The sequence below is a fragment of the Tamandua tetradactyla genome, chromosome 8, assembly GCF_023851605.1.
Source record: "Tamandua tetradactyla isolate mTamTet1 chromosome 8, mTamTet1.pri, whole genome shotgun sequence".
NCBI lineage: Eukaryota > Metazoa > Chordata > Mammalia > Pilosa > Myrmecophagidae > Tamandua > Tamandua tetradactyla.
Window position 1 is genome coordinate 58,078,045 of NC_135334.1, and position 19,735 is coordinate 58,097,779.

At 35.9% G+C, this 19,735-nt stretch overlaps 2 protein-coding genes across 10 annotated transcripts in view; one reads left to right on the top strand and one right to left on the bottom strand.

Moving 5' to 3' along the window:
• The window catches only part of EED (embryonic ectoderm development), a 43,056-nt gene extending 27,501 nt beyond the window's left edge, over positions 1 to 15,555 (bottom strand). For 3 of the 5 annotated variants that reach the window (XM_077113340.1, XM_077113339.1, XM_077113343.1), the window contains exons 1-4: positions 14,936 to 15,554; positions 9,045 to 9,197; positions 7,221 to 7,313; positions 335 to 400 (exon numbers count right to left, since the gene is read on the bottom strand). In XM_077113340.1, coding sequence (XP_076969455.1) covers positions 335 to 400; positions 7,221 to 7,313; positions 9,045 to 9,197; positions 14,936 to 15,049 — 426 coding nt within the window. In that variant the 5' untranslated portion in view covers positions 15,050 to 15,554. Of the gene's footprint in view, positions 1 to 334; positions 401 to 7,220; positions 7,314 to 9,044; positions 9,198 to 14,935 lie in introns of all 5 variants that reach the window. The other 2 variants (XM_077113341.1, XM_077113342.1) reach the window with 2 other exon arrangements.
• The window catches only part of LOC143644408 (uncharacterized), a 168,199-nt gene continuing 163,700 nt past the window's right edge, over positions 15,237 to 19,735 (top strand). For 2 of the 5 annotated variants that reach the window (XR_013156670.1, XM_077113348.1), the window contains exon 1: positions 15,237 to 15,433. Coding sequence is in view for 1 of the 5 variants with exons in the window: in XM_077113348.1 (XP_076969463.1) it covers positions 15,413 to 15,433 (21 nt within the window). In the remaining 4 variants the exon portion in view is untranslated. Of the gene's footprint in view, positions 15,650 to 15,692; positions 16,011 to 19,735 lie in introns of those variants that run through there. The other 3 variants (XR_013156672.1, XR_013156671.1, XR_013156673.1) reach the window with 3 other exon arrangements.

The following is a 19,735-nucleotide window of genomic DNA, read 5'->3' on the forward strand; positions in this document are numbered from 1 at the left end:
GTTCATTATTTTAACTACAATGAAATGATACAATTCTAGACAAGGACAAAGAAACAGAAGGTTTTAGTTAGTTTCTGCTAACACAATCTATTACTGAATTTCTGATGCCCATCTCCAGCCAACACCATACCAATCTCACAATTGATTTCCAGGGATCAGGACAAATAGATATAAGGAATCTCTTGTAGGACATTGATAATGAAGGAACAGTATTAGTTAAAGTTAAGAAAGGTCTACATAACTTTAGGGAGCTAAATAATTTAGAAAAGTTTCAGTTTACTCATTAAAAGTCAATTTCTTCACTCAAAGCTATTAAAAACCCAGAAAAGGATACATCAGCATCCACATAGGATTGCAACAACCGGACTTCTCCTTGTGAGTGACATTCATATAAGGTAACCTAATGAAAAAAAATACAGTCAATTTTATCCCCAAAATACAAGGACTCTATTTACCTTTTGAACATACTTTAATTACAAATATATTTAAAATTTACTATAGATAAGAATTGCCTTAAAATAGCCCCTTTAAATTGAAAAGAAATACAAAGCCTGAGGTACTACATAATGTTTGGAATATAATATTATAGTAGCCACAAAGGTTTCTATTTCCAATCTTTTCATCCATATAACTGCATCAACTCCTCAAGGTGAATAAAGTCGAACCGAAGACCTCAAAGAAGAATAGAATTATTTCCTGAAGGTGTGATTTTTCATCTTTTAATTAAAATCCTAATTTTAAAAAGTTGGTAGTTTTTGCTCATTTATGCATTAATTATATATAAGAAAATCTATAATCTACCTAATAATGAATGATATTTTCTCGGACATAGCTTATCTAATATTAACTTCCTCACATTTGTCATATGTTCTAAAATTTAATATATAATAGATACACATACTACATAACACTTCTTTCCATGTGAGAATTCATTATGTTAGTACCATTTGTTGAATTTTTGTTTTTATTTGGTTGTTTGCTGGTTTTGGGGAAGTGCATTGGCCAGGAATTGAACCCAGGTCTCCCGCATGGGAGGCAAGAATTCTTGCATCCCGACATAACATTTTATAACACTGAATTTCCATAAATTTCCATTTTTAGTATAGCTTAGTCACATTGAAAATAATCTGTCACTAAAATTTAATCAAAGCATGTAAGAATGCAACGAAGATCCTACAAATCATCTATCACTGTTAAATTCTCTATACAAATATTCTTTTAAAAATCCCTTATGTGAAGTACTTGGAATCTTGGGCAGGACATGAGAATCTGTTGGTTTGTCCAGAATGATGCCCTTATGAATCCCAGAGTGATTTGATCAGTGAGTGGAAAAGTATTTGCAAAGTCCCCTTTGGGGAATGGTGAGAACAGGGAGAAAATTCAACTTCTACAAGTTGAACTCTTGATATTCCCATAAGCAGTGTGGACAACCAAAGCTATAGGCTGAGTCCCCAGTCCTGGGGTTTGTTCATATGAAACTTAACCCCACAGGGGATAGGTCAAGTCTACTTAAAATTAGGCCTAAGAGTCACCCCCAAGAGAGCCTCTTTTGTTGCTCAGATGTGGCCTCTCTCTCTCCAGCCTACACAACAAGTAAACTCACCACCCTCCCCCTGTCTACGCGGGACATAACTCCCAGGGGTGTGGACCTTCCTGGCAACTTGGGACAGAAATCCTAAAATGAGCTGAGACTCAGCATCAAGGAATTGAGAAAACCTTCTTGACCAAAAGGGGGAAGAGTGAAATGAGACAAAGTATCAATGGCTGAGAGATTCCAAACAGAGTAAAGAGGTTATCTTGGAGGTTATTCTTATGCATTAAGTAGATATCACCTTGTTAGTCAAGATGTAATGGAGAGGCTGGAGGGAACTGCCTGAAAATGTAGAGCCGTGTTCCAGTAGCCACATTTATTGAAGATGATTGTATAATGATACAGCTTTCACAGTGTGACTGTGTGATTGTGAAAACCTTGTGTCTGATGCTTCTTTTATCTACCTTGTCAACAGATGAGTAGAACATATGGAATAAAAATAAATAACAGGGGGAACAAAGGTTAAAATAAATTTAGTTTGAAATGCTAGTGATCAATGAAAGCGAGGGATAAGGGATATGGTATGTATAATCTTTTTTTCTTTTTCTCTGTTTTCGTTTTATTTTTTTCTGTTGTCTTTTTATTTCTTTTTCTGAATTGATGTAAATGTTCTAAGAAATAATGAATATGCAACTAAGTGATGATATTGTGAATTACTGATTATATATGTAGAACGGAATGATCACATGTTAATGTTTTAGTTCGCTTGTTGTTAAATTTTTTTTAATAAATAAATAAATCCCTTATGTGGATGCTGATTAAGTAACATCACAGGAAATACTTTTTTTCCTTCTTTTAAAGAAATCCTAGAACACTACAATAAATATATCAGAGAACTAATGATGTTAATTCCTGTATATCATGTCAAAACTAGTGATGTGTAATCTTAAATTTATAGTGATGTCTTAAAAGTGTTAAAAGTGAATTTAAATTAATGAACTATGCTCCGGTGGGAAAAAAATCCAACCACTATTGAAATTATATCATTTTTCCTTCGTATTGCTGTTTTTAAAAAAATTTAGGCATTATACTTCTTATCTTCCCATATTATTAACCCGTACTGTTGCTGTGGTACATATGTTACAGATGATAAAGAGTACTAAAATATTACTTAGGCCTCAGTTTGCAATATAATATAATAGGTAGGGGAAGATTAGAGTTTCCTTTCTTATTTTTAATTCTTTTCTGGAGTAATAAAAATGTTCTAAATTTGATCATGAGACCATACACACAACCATGTGATGATACTATCAACCTGTGATTCTATTCTTTGGATAGTTTCTATGCTGTAAGAATGTATCTCAATAAAATTGCATTACAAAACACATATTACAATCAACGTTTGACTGAACATCAAGAAAGGCAGATCAACTTCAGTGGCCAGTCTCAATAACCTTTTAAAATAGTATAGGTATTAGTCTTAAATGTATAGGCATTAGTATAGGTATTAGTCTTAAATGTAACAAACTTCCTTAAGAATGTCCATGAAGAGTCTGAAGGAAGTCTTACTTTTTAAAGAAAAAGGAATAGGAAGGAGGATCTAGCCCAGAATGGATGGATCAGTGTGTTTGTATGATTCTCAAACTTTCACAAGAAAAAAGAAAAGGAAAAAAAAAGAGCTTGGAAAGATGCTAACATCAAAAAAATAACTGAATGACAACTCCCCTGAATAAATTTGAGTGAAGCCAGAAGAATATCATCAACACAAAGAAAAAGAAAACAAATAAAGGAATCAGATAGTGTACCTTTAAATAAAAAATCCCATCTAAGATTTCAGCACAATTACCAAAGGTATATAAAACTTAAAATAACAACTTAAGTTTTGGGGCAGTTAGAAGGAAAAATCTGAAATAGTGGAATGGTAACCCATACAAAACACTGAAATCTGTTCTGTAACTACTTCTTGGCATATACTTTGAAAATTATTGCTTTTTCTTTCTTTGCTTTGTATATGTGTGTGTGTGTGTGTGTGTGTGTGTATGTTATATTTCACCATAAAAAACACTTAGGAAAAAAACAACTTTAGTAACATCTCTCAGATTTACCCCTCCTCCCAACTTGGGCTGACAACGGAGGAAGTGATGTGTATTTGTTGTCAACCCATACCCAATTAGTCTATTTCCTCCATCTTCCTTTCCTTTCTCCTAATACACTAACTTAGTTCTACATAATTCCTCATAATTCCTAGTATAGTATTAACTGATAAGCAGAATGTTAGCTAATAAAGACTTAGGGTTAAATTTTTCCCTGAGGTGAGTTCACTTAAACAGAAAACTCTCCATCCATTTCAAAATGAATGTAATGAGTAAGTCTTTGCAATCTACTAGTCTAATCCATGATTTAACTAAAAAGTTGGGTAATGTTTTAAGTTAAAACAAGCCGACCTGGTTCTCTCCATACATTTCTCTCAGTCCAAGATGCTTTTGGACCCTTTAAATAAAAGCAAATGCAAATATATTTACTGCAAACATTAAAATAACAATTTCTAGATGTTATTTAAAAAGGCTATTAAAATTTAGTGGGTATCACATTAAATATGATTGCAACAGATAAAGGATGTTAGATTTTAGTCTATGGTAACAACAAAGAAAATATATGAAAAACATATTCAGACAGAAATGAGGAAAGACTCAAAATGGTAAAATACAAAAAAATTAAGGATGTAATAAAGTAAGGGTGGTGGGATGGTGGCTGAGCGGCAGAATTCTCGCCTGCCATGCCGAAGACCCGGTTTCGATTCCCAGTGCCTGCCATGTGAAAAACAAAACAAAACAATAATAAAGTAGCCAGTGATACATGAATTAGGGACAAAAAAATGATATGAGACTTACAAAGACCAAATAGCAAAATGGCAGAAAGTTCTGTAATATGAGTAGCTACTTTAAATGTAAATGGATTAAACTCTCCAGTTAAAAGGCAGAGATTGGCAAAATGGATAAAAAAAAGCATGACCCAACTATATACTGTTTATAAGAGACTCATTTTAAATTCAGACACAAATAAGTTGAAAGTGAACGGAGGAAAATAATATATACCATGAAAACAGTAACCAAAAGAGAGTTGAGGTAGCTATACTAGTATCAGACAAAATATACTAAAACAAGAACAGTTACAAAGGACCAAGATAGTCACTATATACTGCTAAAGGGGTCAGTTCAACAAGACAGCATAATCATAACTACATATGCAACCAGTGACAGAGTCCCAGATATATGACAAAAACTGACAGATCTGAAGGGAAATGAATGGTTCTATATTAATAGTAGGAGACTGGCAAAAAAGCATATGAAAAAATGCTGAACAGCTATGAAGGAAATGCAAGCTAAAAATCACAAGAAACCATTTCACCCCCTCTAAAATTGCTACTACTCATAAAATGAAAAATACAGAAATAGGAATAGAGTAGCTTGAAGCTAGCCCTGTTCCACAGAAAAATTAGAGAAGGGACAGGAGGGCAACTGAGGCAGCGATTTGGGAGTGCAGCTGACCTGGGAGAGCCTTCTGCACTACATGGGGCAGTCCTGGTTGCAGAGGACGAGGAACTGAGAGGCAGAAAGCTGGAGCCTGGCGCTGAGGTGGGGAGCCTGCAGGAGTGCACGGTTGGGAGCCCAGGTCTAGGAAGTAAGCCAGGCTGCGTTCCTTGGGCCAAAGTGGTTGGGGGTAAAGTAATTCAGAATGGAGGGGTAAGGAATATCTATATTTTAGAACCTGACATACCCTCGGAGAACAATGGAAGAAAGGTTTATTTGATCTGGAACTGATCTGTAGTGCATAATCTAATTCAACGTATTTGTATAGCTCATTTGAACTACTCCATATTAGTGACAGACCCTTCCAATATCAAAAATTTAGAATTGTCATAGCCCAAACACCCCTAAAGAGGGGTGTGGAAAGATCAAAGATGATGATGGAGCTATACATAGAAGATAGGATTTAACAAATGAATGTGAATGCTGAATCATTAACTTGATATCTCCATTAGTTTCCAGTATTTTAGAGCAGCTAGAAGCAAAAACCTAAAATTGTGAAATTGTAACCCATGTCAAACTCTGAAATATGTTCTACAACTAATTATGGTGCTGTGCTTTGAAATTTATAGCTTTTTTGTATGTATGTTATTTTTCACAAAAAAAAGAAGGAAAAAAAGTCAATTATGATGATAAAAAAATATTTAAGCCCTCTAGCCTCCTATATTCTGGAGCAGCTAGAAGGATAAATATAAAAGGATCATATGGTAAACCATGACAAACTCTGGGATCGGTCCTATAGCCACTTGTTGAAGAGTGCTTTGAAAACTATTGCTTTTATATTTCTTTGCTTTGTATGCATGTTATACTATACAACGAAAAAAAGTTAAAAAAAATATATAGAAGTATTAGAGAGAAATAAGAACACCTGTTCATTGTTTTTGGGAACGTAAAATGGTGCAGCCACTGTGGAAAGCATTTTAGCTGTTCCCCAGAAAGTTAAGAATAGCATCACTTTATCACTTGGCAACCCTGCTTCTAGGTATACATCCCAAAGAACTGAAAGCAGGGACTTGAACAGATATGTGCAAACTGACGCTCCTGGCAGCATTATTTACAATTTCCAAAAGATGGAAACAACCCAAGTCCATCAACAGATAAATGAGTAAACAAAATATGATATATAGCTACAATGGAGAATTAACCACCTGTGAAAATGAATAAGTTGTGATATATGCAACATGGATGAACCGTGAAGGCAACATCTTGCATGCAGTAAGCCAGACACAAAATGACAAATATTGAATGATTTCTCTTGTATCACATCATTAGAACACACAAATTCATAGAGCCAGAAACTAGGATAGAGGTTTCCTGGGGGTCGGGTATAATAGGGAATGAGAGTCAATTACTAATTAGTGCAGAATTTCAGTTTGGGTGATGGAAAAGTTTTGGTAATGTTTAGTGGTGATGATAACAACATTGTGAATGTAATTAACGTCACTTTATGTATCTGAATATGGTTAAAAGGGGGCGATTTAAAATAGAACATATGATTCTAGAATAAAAAAATTAAAAAAAAATAGGACTGTGCAACACAATCAAACGCTAATATAAATAGGTACTATAATTAATAGTACAATTATAATATCCTCTCACCATTTGTAACAAAGGCATCACACTAATACAAAATGTTTAAAATGAGGGTGGTTATCTGAGAACTCTTCTTCTTCCATGATCTTTCTGCAAGCCTACAACTTCTCCAATAAAAATAAACAATTAAACAATTAAAAGAACACTTTCAATATGGAGTACTTTTTATAGAGTCACTAATTACGCTTATTATTTGGGAAAAAAACCCAGCCTTCTCCTATTCAAGGAGAAGCAACTACTGAAATCGTTTCAAGAAAGACAGTCAATTCTTTCACCCACAAAACATTCATGAAGGCAAATATAAAACTTGCTTCATGAATAATTCGTGAATATAAATTAGATACACCTTTCAGTCACGAATACTTGTTTTAATTTGAAAATTTCTAGAATGCTTCACTTTTATAAGAATCACACTGTCAAATCAACTACACAAATTTTACTTCAAAATCATTCCACTTGAATTTTTAACACTGGAGTCCAATAATCAAACCACAATGCCAAACACTCACTCTGTTGCTTCCGACAGTTGCAAACACTAATGGATCTCCTTCTTTACTATGCCAGTTAAACTGAACTCCAAACAACGGTTGGCTATGATCTTCCTATAAAACAACCATGAAATAGACAAATTAATATATTTTGGAAACCAAAAAATGGTAGTAGAAGAGCAAACTGACTTTCCCTCTTAAAATGTTTGTCCAAAATGCAAAATATTTACTAGTCTAGTTTCTATATTTTTAAATATGGTTGTCTGATAAAAGTTCTATAACAAGAGTTAAGGCACATGTTACATAACAACTACTTTTCTATGAAATGCTTTGATATATTTGCTTTTTATTTTCTTAAACCCAATCTTATTCTTCTGAATCACAGTAACAAAATCGGATAATTCTGGTAGATGTATTGAACCTCTCTAACCCTGTTTTATTTTTCTCAAACAGGAAACTAACAACTGAGTTGACACACCTTCTCTAGCATTCACTAAACTTTATTATCAGGTTTATTTTTCCCCTTTAAAGTGAAGTGTAACAGATTCCTGTAGAAACAATTTTAAATAACCTTGAATTTGAGTCTTAAAACACACACACATATACACACACACACACACACACACACATATATATATATATATATATATATATATATATGAGTACTTTTGTAATGAATAAAATTATCTGACCAGTGGGAGCTAGGGAAGAGAATGGACGGTAACTTCAAAAACAGTTAAAAAACAAAAACAAGAAGGTTATATGAAAGTATACAAAAATAATTATTCACTTCTGTTCACAAAGGTTATTTTTCAGCCTTAGGACGTTACTGGCCATATCCACTTAACAGTAACTTTCATGCTCACTTTAGGGCACTGGTTTTACTTGAAAAGCCACAGGTTTACTATTTCAAATAACAGTTAAAAACAAATACCAAATATAGTTCCTAAAAATAATAGGTTAATATAAATAAACATTAGCATGAAACTTTTATATGCTGCAATTACTCTTTTTAAGGGGATATCATGTGATATTCTGAACACTTAATTTTGCTATATAGACAGGAAAATGTGACAGAGCAGTAGCTTTTTACACTTTCCAAAGCCCTTACTCTAAAAGTGTATTTAGATATTTAGAAAAGGTTTTAATTTATGTATGTTTTAGATAATGTGACATATTCCTATTTAGTACAGGAAAAACAACTCCAAATGTAAAAATCAGCAAATGAATATATGTAAAGGAAAACATCTTAAATACATGTAATCCTTGTTATAAAGCAAATAAAAATATGTTGAAGAAGTTGTGATTTAAAGCCACCCCAACTCTTGTTTTCCCTAAATCCTGAATATTCAAAAGCTTCAAAATTTTTAACTTTTTCTTTGGCAATAATTAAAAATAAAACAAAGGACAAAGTTAATTTTTTTTAAAGTACAAAATTAAGACATCTGTTTCAAATTATGCTGACTCAAAGTTAATGGGTCATATTTAGTTTTAATAAGTAGTATCAGAAGTGGCTTATGTTTTTAAAGTTTTACCAACATATAAAGAATAACATTTTATTTTCAAATCTTTTATTTCAATGCAAAAAAAATAAAGCAGAACCAACCTGTAATACTAGATATAACCAATTTACATTTGGGGGGAAAACACCCCTAAACTAAACAAGCATGGGTTAGCTTATAATAAATAATCTTCTGAATTACCAATAATAAAAAAAAAACCTTCAAAACACTTATCTTAAAATAATTCAACTTGGCAGGGTATCTTAAGGATAAATTATCTACCACTAAGAAATAATTCTGAGGCTTACCATTCAGCCCAAAGGATCTGTCTTTTTGCACATACCTTGAGACTATTTACACATTTGAAAGAATATTTGCATTTCTTTGACTTCCATTTTCCCTTCCCCCAACTTTTCCTTCCAGGTGCATTTGGTGTATTTGTAGGTGTATCAGGGCGTTCAGTGTTTGTACCACTTTCAACACTGACAGCATCATCCTGTAAGTAGTAAATTAGGAAAAATTACATAAAACATTAATATTATATTTAGCAGCAAATGACCTTGTTCTGTTTTGGGGTTGACTGACCTAAAAGAAGCAAATTTCTGCAAGAACTGGAAAATTTTATTATTTCCTCCAAATGGGGATAAAAAGCAAATCCAGAATGTTTGTAGATTTAGAATGATGACAAATGATATTAGTAATAATGCCTTAAATAATAAGGAACTGATCTGTGATAACCACTTTAATTCACTGGCTCATTTAAACCTTACAACTTTCAAGGTACAACTATCAAGAAAGGGAAAGTGTTGCTTAGAGTCTAACTAGTTTCTTGCTTTATGGCTACAGAGGATTCAAATCCAAAACCTTGACGCTTAAATCTATCTGACTGAACTATACCATCTCCATAATTTACTTGACTGCTACCTAGTTTAAAGCATGGGTGTGGGTGGTTTTATGTTAGTGTGCGAATGTTAGTGCCTTCTACAGCCAATGTAGTTTTTTGAAAAAATTCCATCATTCAAATTCTGCTTAACCATTAACCCCTAAACCATTTAGGATTTTGAAATATTTTTCCATTATTCGTTATTATTTACAAGTAAAACCTACCTCATGGCTCTACAGCAGGAATAATAGTTTTATCAGAATTCCAGAGCTCTCTATAGTTAGAAATGATAGCAACTAATTTATACCTTACCTCCAGTCCATATGATATTTTATTGGCTCTCTAATCTCAGAAGGGAATTTTACAACCTCTATGATTACAAATTCCACATGTCTTCTTTGGAATAAAGATATTTTGTTAAACCTATCACCTTAGGGCAATAGTTCCTAAATTCATTTCATAAAGGAAAACTTTCTTTGTGCAGCACCTATTAACATCTATTAGAAAACAGACAGGAAAACAAGGGGCTCTTTCTAAATTATTGCTTCCTAAAGCTGGTTTTATAATATTATAGGCTAAAAATTAACTGGAGCATCAAATATTGTATAAAAATTCGTATTAATTCACTTAAAAATAATATACTATTAAACTAGTTTTGGGGAATGGTTTTCAAAACTTCAAGTGGTCCCAAAGAAAATGTTTTTAAAGAAATATGCTAATTATTCTGGAATACACTGATTAGGAGGAAAAAAGGAATGAAGTGGAGGGCTGTCACTCTGAGGTCCAAATAAATATCCAAACTACAATTTCATAGGGGTAGAAAATGTAAAATTTTAAGTTTAGTTCCCATGTTGAAATTACTGTTTTAATCTCTCCCTATTTATCCCACCTTTCAGTTTTTTTCAATTATATACAGAAAAATATGTTTCAATAGAAAGCTATGCATTATCTATATAGTACATCCTTCTAGTTCACCAGTTTCTGTCTTCATTGTCTTTGAGCTATTTTGTAACACTTTTAAGGTCTACAATTTATAGACATACAGATTCTATCTTGCCAGGTAGAGGTTCTTTGAGCTATTTTGTAACACTTTTAAGTTCTACATTTCATAGGCATGTAAATTCTACCTTGCTAGGCAGAGGTTCAAATTGGTGCAAAAGTCATTTTTTGTTTACATTTGCAGTTCAATTCTACATTCCTTTACTCCTGAGTAAAATAAAATCTTTAAAATTTGTTTTTTTTACTTTTTTCTGAAAATTACCCTTTTAACACTAGAGAAACAAAATAATAAAACTCTTAGACATTTTTATACCAGCTTCTTTACATTCTAACTAAACATTCAACTGCTAATCAAAAAGCCACACAAATTATTGTCAAATATAGGGCAAGCTACACGTTTTCCTTTTGACCACTTAATCTACCCATCTACAAAGGCAAATCAAGGTGGAATTAAAGATTTCATTTTTCTTTAAATTAAAATAAAATCTTGTGAAGACCCGGGTTTGATTTCCAGAGACTGCCCATGCCAAACATAAATAAAAAATCCGACCCATGTGTCTAATATGTATACAGGTTGATTTCCACCTGCCCCTCCTCAAATTACAGAATGATGCTTTCTAACAAATAGGACACTATCACCTTCTTTTCCCTGCAAGGAAAGAGACACAGGGAAAATAATTTGGCTCTTCCAGAAAAGTAATACTCTGCAGTCACATGTGCTTTAAAAGTCCAATAAAATGGCAGGTAACATATTAATTTAAAATATGTCCTTTCAAGTACTTGATTCTCCTTAATAGTAACAACTGCTCAGGTTACCTTATCTCTAATTCAAGAAGTCTTCAATTTCTGCAACTTATCCTTGGGAACATCCTCCTAGTCCTCCCCTCACTTACTTTTTGGCCTTCTTATATTTAGCTTCCTCAAGAGTAAAACCACTGTCCCTGTTATAGTTATTTCCAAATGCATTTTTAGATAATGTTTTCTATTCACTTCCATTATTGCCTCTCCTAAATCCTATCTCAGGGGTCCTTGGATGGAATTTAGAAAGCCTGTGAAGTTAAATGGGGAGAAAAATCACATCTTCATTTTCATCACCTCTAACTGAAATTCAGCAATACCTTCAAATTTGAAGGCAGGTAAAATTCATGCTAATGTTACTGTACCTTGACTGTGTCACCAACAGAAATCAGGTATTTTCACACTATCTTTTAGTTGCTGTAGATCTAAAAAAAATCATGTATCCCCATCACTATCAGAGCAGCTGTTGATCTTGTTATTTAATATGCTAATAAACACATATTACTATTACTACAACAAATGTTTTTAAAATACTTTTATAATAAATGATTTTATAACTGACTTTGTTTGCAACCTTATGTACTTTATATTATGCATTTTTAAACATTATTCTTAGAAATATTCACAGGAATCCGAAAGAGGTCCAGGGCTTATAACAGTTAACAACCCTTAGCCAAATGGAGGAAGCAAAACAAAAGCTTAATCCATTCATTTGTTTTTGAATAGCTTTAGAATGCACAAAGTATATATTCCCCTTAAATGCTGCAAACAGAAAATACACCTTCAATTTATTTGATCCCCTGAAATTTTCCTCAGTCTAAACAGGTTACTGACATTTTCACTACATTCTGCTTGATTATTAAGCATGTAGAAGGGCCAGAAACATAACTCTCAACTATATGACTAAAAAATAATTATAAATAATTAACATTTGTTTAGTACTTATCAAGGGACAGGGACTCTTTCAGGGATATTATCTATATTATCTCATTTAATCCTCACAAAGACTCCCATAAGAAAAATACGATTCTTATTTCCATTTTTCAAGAAATTGAGGTACAGGTTAAGTACCTTGCTCAAGGTAACACAACCAGGAAGTGGAAGAGCAGGGACTTTAACCAACATTTAGATCCAGCACCAAATCGCTGGTCTAATCTACTAGTAAAGTTCTTTTTAATCCAGAAATAAAAGTAACAAGCTCCAAGGACTGGAATGAAGAGGGTCACAAATGTTAGACCTAAATATACAAGACTCGGAAACAAACAAGGAGAAAAGAAAAAAAAAAATTTTAAGTAACACTCAACACTCAAATTTTTCAGAAATTTCAAATCCAAGATCCACAAACTGACAAGGACCAAAATATCTTTCTAACTGAAAGAATTAACTAACAAAAAGAATCTTTCCCATCACTTCACTGAGAAATTAGGTCACAATATCATGCTATATAATATGCCTCAGTGTTTATGATGTGGAATTTAGGAACTAAATGTGTAAGGTGCAAAAATTCCTAAAACTAGTCAAACTGACAAAATGAAAAATTTACACGACCCTCATACAACACCTTAAAAAATTCTTTAAAATATTCAGATACTGCGATACATTATGAGAAGAGGGCTCAAGGGCTGTGATTCTTGAGTAGCCCCGATTTTTGAAGACGATTTTATGACGATATACCTTTTACAACGTGACTGTGTGATTGTGTCTGATGCTCCTTTTATCCAGGGCATGGACAAATGAGTAAAAAAATATGGATAAAAAATAAATAGTGGGGAGTTCCAATTGGGTAGACTGAAACACTACTGGTCAATGAGGGGAGGAGTAAGGGGTATGGGATGTATGAGTTTTTTCTTTTTTTCTTTCTGGAGTGATGCAAATATTCTAAAATGATCATGGTGATGAATACACAACTATATCATTGTATTGTGAGTCAATGATTGTACACAAAGTAGGAATTGTATTTGTGAAGATTTGCCAATAAAAATATTAAAAAAAAAAAAGAAGAGGACTCAAGGGCCCACATTTTGTAGTAATTTGAGTGGACTATCTTAGAAATTTGCTGACTTCACTTTGGGATATAAATTTAAAACATGAAACATTTAGATACTAACATTTGGAAACTCAGAGAAATAGGAATTGCTATAAAATAGCTATCAAATTTTTGTTTTCCCACTTTCATGAAATTTATAGTTGGAAAGCAAGCTATAAGACTGAGGGAAGGGGGTGTAAGGGAAGTTCAGTGGTAGAATTCTCGCCTGCCATGCAGAAGACCTGGGTTCGAATCAGGCCCATGCACGTCCCAAAACAAACACAAACAAGCAAACAACAAACAAAAATTCAACAAACTGTGCTGCATTAACGGGATACTCACATGGAAAAAGAATGAAATGTGACCCCCTGCCATGCAGCTACAAAAAAAAAAAAGATTGTCCAACCAGTCCATATTTCCTCTAAGTCCTTTGGTGTGCAAGCCAAAATAATATTATCCTTTCTAAGGAATTCTAATTAAATCTGAAACATCCACATCCTCTAGTTATTACCTGGAAATTCTAAGTATACGCTACTTAAGCATCATTCACTCCTACACTTTTTTATACAGTCATCCTTCTTGTTTGGCGCACACACACAAAACAGAATTTCAGTTTTAGTATTTCCAGACTGTTTTTCACTCTTCAATCTACATTTATTAATGTCAATTTAGTTCCTACTGGCTAGTCACCTCAACTTAAGTTTAGTTAACTGCTGGGACTAAGTTACCAAAATCCATCTCAGAACATTAAAAAAAAGCTAATTCCAAAAACCTTACACTCTGCTAGAGCCAGGAGCCCATATAATGCATATATGCTTTTATCACCATTGCCTATTATCCTTCCGGTCCTCCTCATCTTAAGATAAGGACTTTCAAAGGAGAGCCTTCCTTTCTCATTCCTTCCCAAAGGTCGTTCCTCCTCCAAGTCAGACCAAAATTCATAAACCCTGCTCCTCTGGCAAAGACATCGACACTCAACACGCTCTCCACCAGGTTTGCTCCAGGACAGAAAGAGGTACAAAACGTCCTTAAAAAGAGTCACCCAAACCCCAATAAGTCGAAGATTTACAGTTCCCATCCTGGAGATTCTATAAGGGCCTAAAGAGTGAAAGTGACTCCAAACTCCTTTAGAAGAGGCCCTAAAAGACTCTCATCCCCCTTCCTAATCTCTAACATGCCTTTTAAACTACAGGAATCTCAGATTCGCACTCTCCCCAAGTGTTTCGAAGGCCCAAACATTCTCCATCACAGGCAACAAGAGCTCAGAACAGACCCCTCGGAACCGCTCACCATCATCCAAATACTCAAACTACTCCCCTTCGCAAAGTTTCTGCTTGCCCTCGATCCCAGCTCAAAACCCCCATAGAGACAAGTTCGATTTTCTCCTCCACGCCCGCGTTTTCCGGAGCAAAGAGTGACACCTCTCCCTCCCCCAACAGAAACCCGCAAGCCCCCGGACGTAGAGTTTAAGAAGAATTTTAAACTTTCATTCCAGAGTCCCGTCCAGACTGCTTGGGGTTGTACTCACATTCTCGTCTCCAGAGAGGTCAGGGTTGCTGTTCTCGTCGCTGCTCAGCTTCTGCTTCTTGGCGGCAGGCATGTCTGTTCCCGCCGGCGCTGTCGACACTTCCCTCTCGGACATATTCCTCCGCCTCCCTCCAGTTTCCTGCCGCCTCGAGCGTGGCCTCCGCCACACCGCCGTCAAGCAAGCCCGGCCGGAGCTTGCCGCAAAGTTGCCACTGCCGCCGCCACCTCCACCGCTCCCCCCACTGTCGCAAACTGCGCCCAGCCGCCGAGGCGGGCGTGCGTGCGACCCCGCCACACTGCTGAAAAAGGGGCGCGCGTGCGCGCCCTCCCGCGCGGCTTCCTGGCTCCTTCCCTTTCCCTACTCCCGTTTTGCCCTTTTGCCGCCGCCCTCCCGGCAGCTTGCTTAGAGAGGTATGATCCGTTGGCTTTCCAGGGCAGTAGTACTTCGTCCGTCTCCTTTCCCCACTACCACCTCGTAATGGAGAGGTGGGGCTCAGAGGTATGCTCCCTCACCCTCTTCCTCCTACCAAAGCCGTTTCAGCCGCAATTGGCCCAAATCTTCGATCACCGACCCGCTGCAGGGTCTCGAAACTCTGTGGAATGGACTAGACCACAAATGTGCCTGGGAACGGGGGGAGATATAAGAAGTCGCCTCTTGCTTTAGCGGTGTATATCAAGTGTCATTAATCTCGAACTCGGAGGATAACACTTTCAGGTAGATTACGTAACTGTTCATAACGTAATTTTTTACTGAATGTAGAAATTCCAAAACCATAAACTGCTTCCCACATCTCCCCCCCTTAGCAAATGGAAATTACTCACTAGAGACGCGCCTGCGCGAGAGTGTATTCTCGCGCTGTCTTGCTCCGACCCGCCTACTCCAAGCGCCTCCTCTTTTCGAAATCTTGTTTGTTGACCCAGGTAGTTTTCCACCGCTTTTCCATAATCCGGGATGGATTTCAAAGCGTTACCAAATTACAGTCAATGATTGCTTCGTAAATTCTTGATGAATATTTATTCTGATGAATACTTATTGCGATGGACAATTAACCTCACCTAGTTAGTGCCAATATCAGGTAAGGTTTAAGTAGGACTATCCTGAAATCATAATATGATTCTAGACCCTAATGAGTTAAGCCGAAGGACTTTTTTTTTTACGGCTAAATGGTTGTCAGGGTCGATCAAATCAGTGGTCGTTTTCAACTATGTGATTTAGACGTCGCACAATATTTTATTGGCACATCAGCTACAATAAGGAGAAGGCTACAAAACTTATAATTCACCAAAATATTTGTCTCTGTTAGTGATACCATATCTGGGCTCTTGACATGTACCAAATACTTTGAGGAGCCTTATGGATTTGTAAGATGAGTTATTAAGCCGTGTAACTGAAAAAGCAGCAGGAGAAAAACAATGAGAAAGACGGCAAGAAATAAAATTTATCCCCACTTCCTTCCCCATCTCCCCCCCCCCCCTTTTTTTAGAACACAGTTGTGATTATCTTTTGGGCTTTCAATTTCCTCATCTATAAAAATGAGGTGGGAAGGAGCCTAACACTTCTGGAGGACCTACCTGTTGTTAAATACATTTTCTTCTTTAGACCTCGTTACATCACCCAGTGGATAACCAGTCTAGAACGCGGTGTCCATAAAATTCTAGTATATTTGAATTACTTTCACGTGATCCCTTAATAGAATATCAGTTTCATTATCTGCAGATTGCAAACCATTCTCCTTTTGGAGATAAAAAGAAAAATCTTGTTTGAGAATGAGAAAAGCAAAGTATAGCAAAGACGGGGCAGAATAAAAGGTTTTGTAGTGAACTTTCAGAAAAAATAAGGAAGCTACTTTAAAGTTCAGGTCTTTCTAACAAGAATAATTGCAGTTATTCGCTGAACCCTTTAATTTGCTAGGTACTGCAAAGCACTCCTCAGTTGGTGAGGAGAAACGAGACTGTTATGAAGTCAGCCCACTGAGGAAATAAGATGTTCTTTGGTGTGACATTTTCATTAGCTGAGGCTTACACTCCTCTGTTGAAAAGGCTGTTTGTGAAATACAGCTATATAAGTAAAGGATAAATTACCAAAGAATTTTAAATCCAATTACTTTGTCTAGAATCTGTGGGAGCTGGGAAGTGGGAATCAACTTCTAGTCATAAACTACAAAAAGTGCTGAACATTTGGATAAGGGTACATGTGAAAAGAAACTGCCTTTCAGCATGCTTATTATATATAACAAAGCAAGAAGATTTAAAAAGAGTCCATTAAAACTTGGAGGGATGTTAAAAATCTTTTTCTGGTGATTCATAGGTGATAAATGGAAATTAGTTACTATTATTACTGATTTAAGATACGTAAAATATCACGGGTATTCTATGTATAGCACTACCTTTATGGTATTAATTTAATAAATATGAAGTCTAATTACCTGTTAAAAATAATAAATTTCTCAACACAGAATTCTCCTACTGTGGGGGATGTCAGGAACCATTTCAATTGGAGAGGACTTAACCACCTGCAATTTATGAATGAGGAAACTGAGGCTTAGAGTGATCAGTTTGCCTGAAGACACCCAGCTCTTCAAATGGCAAAGCTAGGGATCAAGTCTGATAGACTCCAAAGCCAAAGTACTTTTGCTAGCCCAGTGGTATTTTTGTGCTATTTTTAAAAAGTCACCCTTTTGCTGTGTACTTTGAAATTTATTGCATTTTTGTGTGTGTATATGTTACTTTTTTGCGATAAAAAAATTTAAAAGCTACCCTTATAGAAATAGACCAGAGTACTCACGGTTTGGCAAACAGACTGTGGCTTTGATGAAAGAGAAAAGGGTGCTTTTTCTACCAGGTTGACACAGCCCAGCACAAACTGATTTGAGTGCCACTTGTCACCTCATCTGGGGACCCTTTTTTGGTTGCATACACAGTAGCCCTACAAAAACTTCCGTGGACTCACATGATAAAAGTTAGGGAGAGTTTCCTTAAAGAACAAAAGAGTGAGAGCTGACAAAAGAATGGGAGTTAACCAGGTGAAACAGAGGAGGAAAAACATTCCAGGGCAGTAATATAAAGCACATGCAAAAAGGCTCTGGGGCTGGGTGGGGCCACAGCGTCTTTGGAATACTAAAAGTTCAGTGCTATTGAAGAACTGAAAAAATGACAGGAATGTAGTACAGGGAGAAGCTGCAGAAGTAGGTAGGGGGTCAAATCATGGAAGGCTTGTAGACCATTTTAAGATCATTATGTTAGTATATATCTCCTGCTGATAAGATTTATATAGACGGAATTAGAATGGCATTACTTTATTTTAAAATTTTATTTATTTTATATACAGTGAAATGCATGGACTCTTAAGTATATGGTTCAGTGACTTTCAATGCAGACATGAGCCCATGCAATCCGCATCCCGTCAAAATATAGATAGAACCTTCCAACACCTCAGAAAGTTACCTCATACTTCTTCTTAGTCAGATCCTTAACCTCCACTCCCCAGGCAACCACTATTCTGATTTCTTTCACTATATATGTAAGTTTTGCCTATTCTAGGACTTGATATAAATGGAAAAATTCAGTATGTGCTCTTTTGAGTTTGGCTTCTTGTGCTCAACATAATGTTCTTGAGATTTATAAAATGGTATTAACTATTAAAGATAAATACTGTCTAGATCAATGATTCTCAAACTATAACAGGCATAGAAACATGGCTAGTTCATTGGACCCCCATCCCCAGAGACTCTTGATACATAGGTTGGGAAGGGGCACCTGACTGCATTTCTGACAAGCTCACTGGTGATGCCTATGCTGCTGATCTGTGAGAGCCAATAGACGGTTTAGAGGATAAAATCAGAAATGTCTTAGTAACAGTTTCTAGGAATAAATCAAAACATCTATCTATTCCTTTCGTGAACATTTTTGAAGTGCCTGTTACATACTACACACTTTCCAAGTGCTGGGGATACAAAGGTAGATGAAACGTTATGCCTTCCTTCTAGTAACTTTGTCTGATTAGGGAAGATAGAGATAAATCAAATAGTCTTTCTAGTTCTCTTAGAAGTCTGTTCACTAGAAAATAGACAGAATCCTAAAAGAGAAAAAGTAATTTCGCTTTCCAAAGTAGACAAACCATCAAGAATAAAAGCAAGACATTAGGGCCAAGATTGTGGCTTAGCAAGGTGTGGGATTTAGTTCGTCCTCCAGAGCAGCTAATAAATAGCCAGGAGCAGTACACAACAACTGCTGGGGCCATGTCAGTGACTGGACACACAGTGTACCCCAGTCTGAACCAGCTGGACCAGGTACAAGCACCCCCCCCCCAGAACCGTAAGTTCCCCAAGCCTCGGTGGGTTGCACCCCTCCCCCACAGGCTGCTTCCCAGAGGGGTAAGGAAAGGGACTTTACCAACAGCAGGGGCTGAGTACAACCAAACTCCAACTGTGGAGTTAACAAATTCTGACTACTAAAAATAGGCCCCCAGCTCAACTGAACCTTGAGTAAAAGTGGAGGTCACTGGTTTTTGCCCTGGTGCAGAGGGGTCATGGCTGACAGAAAAAGAAAAACAAAAAACACGTTTTTGGATTTGAAAAGGTCTGGGCCCTGAAGGAGAGGAGGGGGCACATAGGACCTGGAGATACACACAGCAATATATCAACTTTAGCACTTGATTGGCAAACCCAAGGAATGGGGTCCTGCTCTGAAAAAGATTTTTCTCTTTCGTTTTGGTGGCTGTGTTTCTATGACTTGACTGCTCTTTGGATATAGCTGCAAACCTTCTCGGGCTCCACTGCCCCAGGCATAGGCAGATTAAACT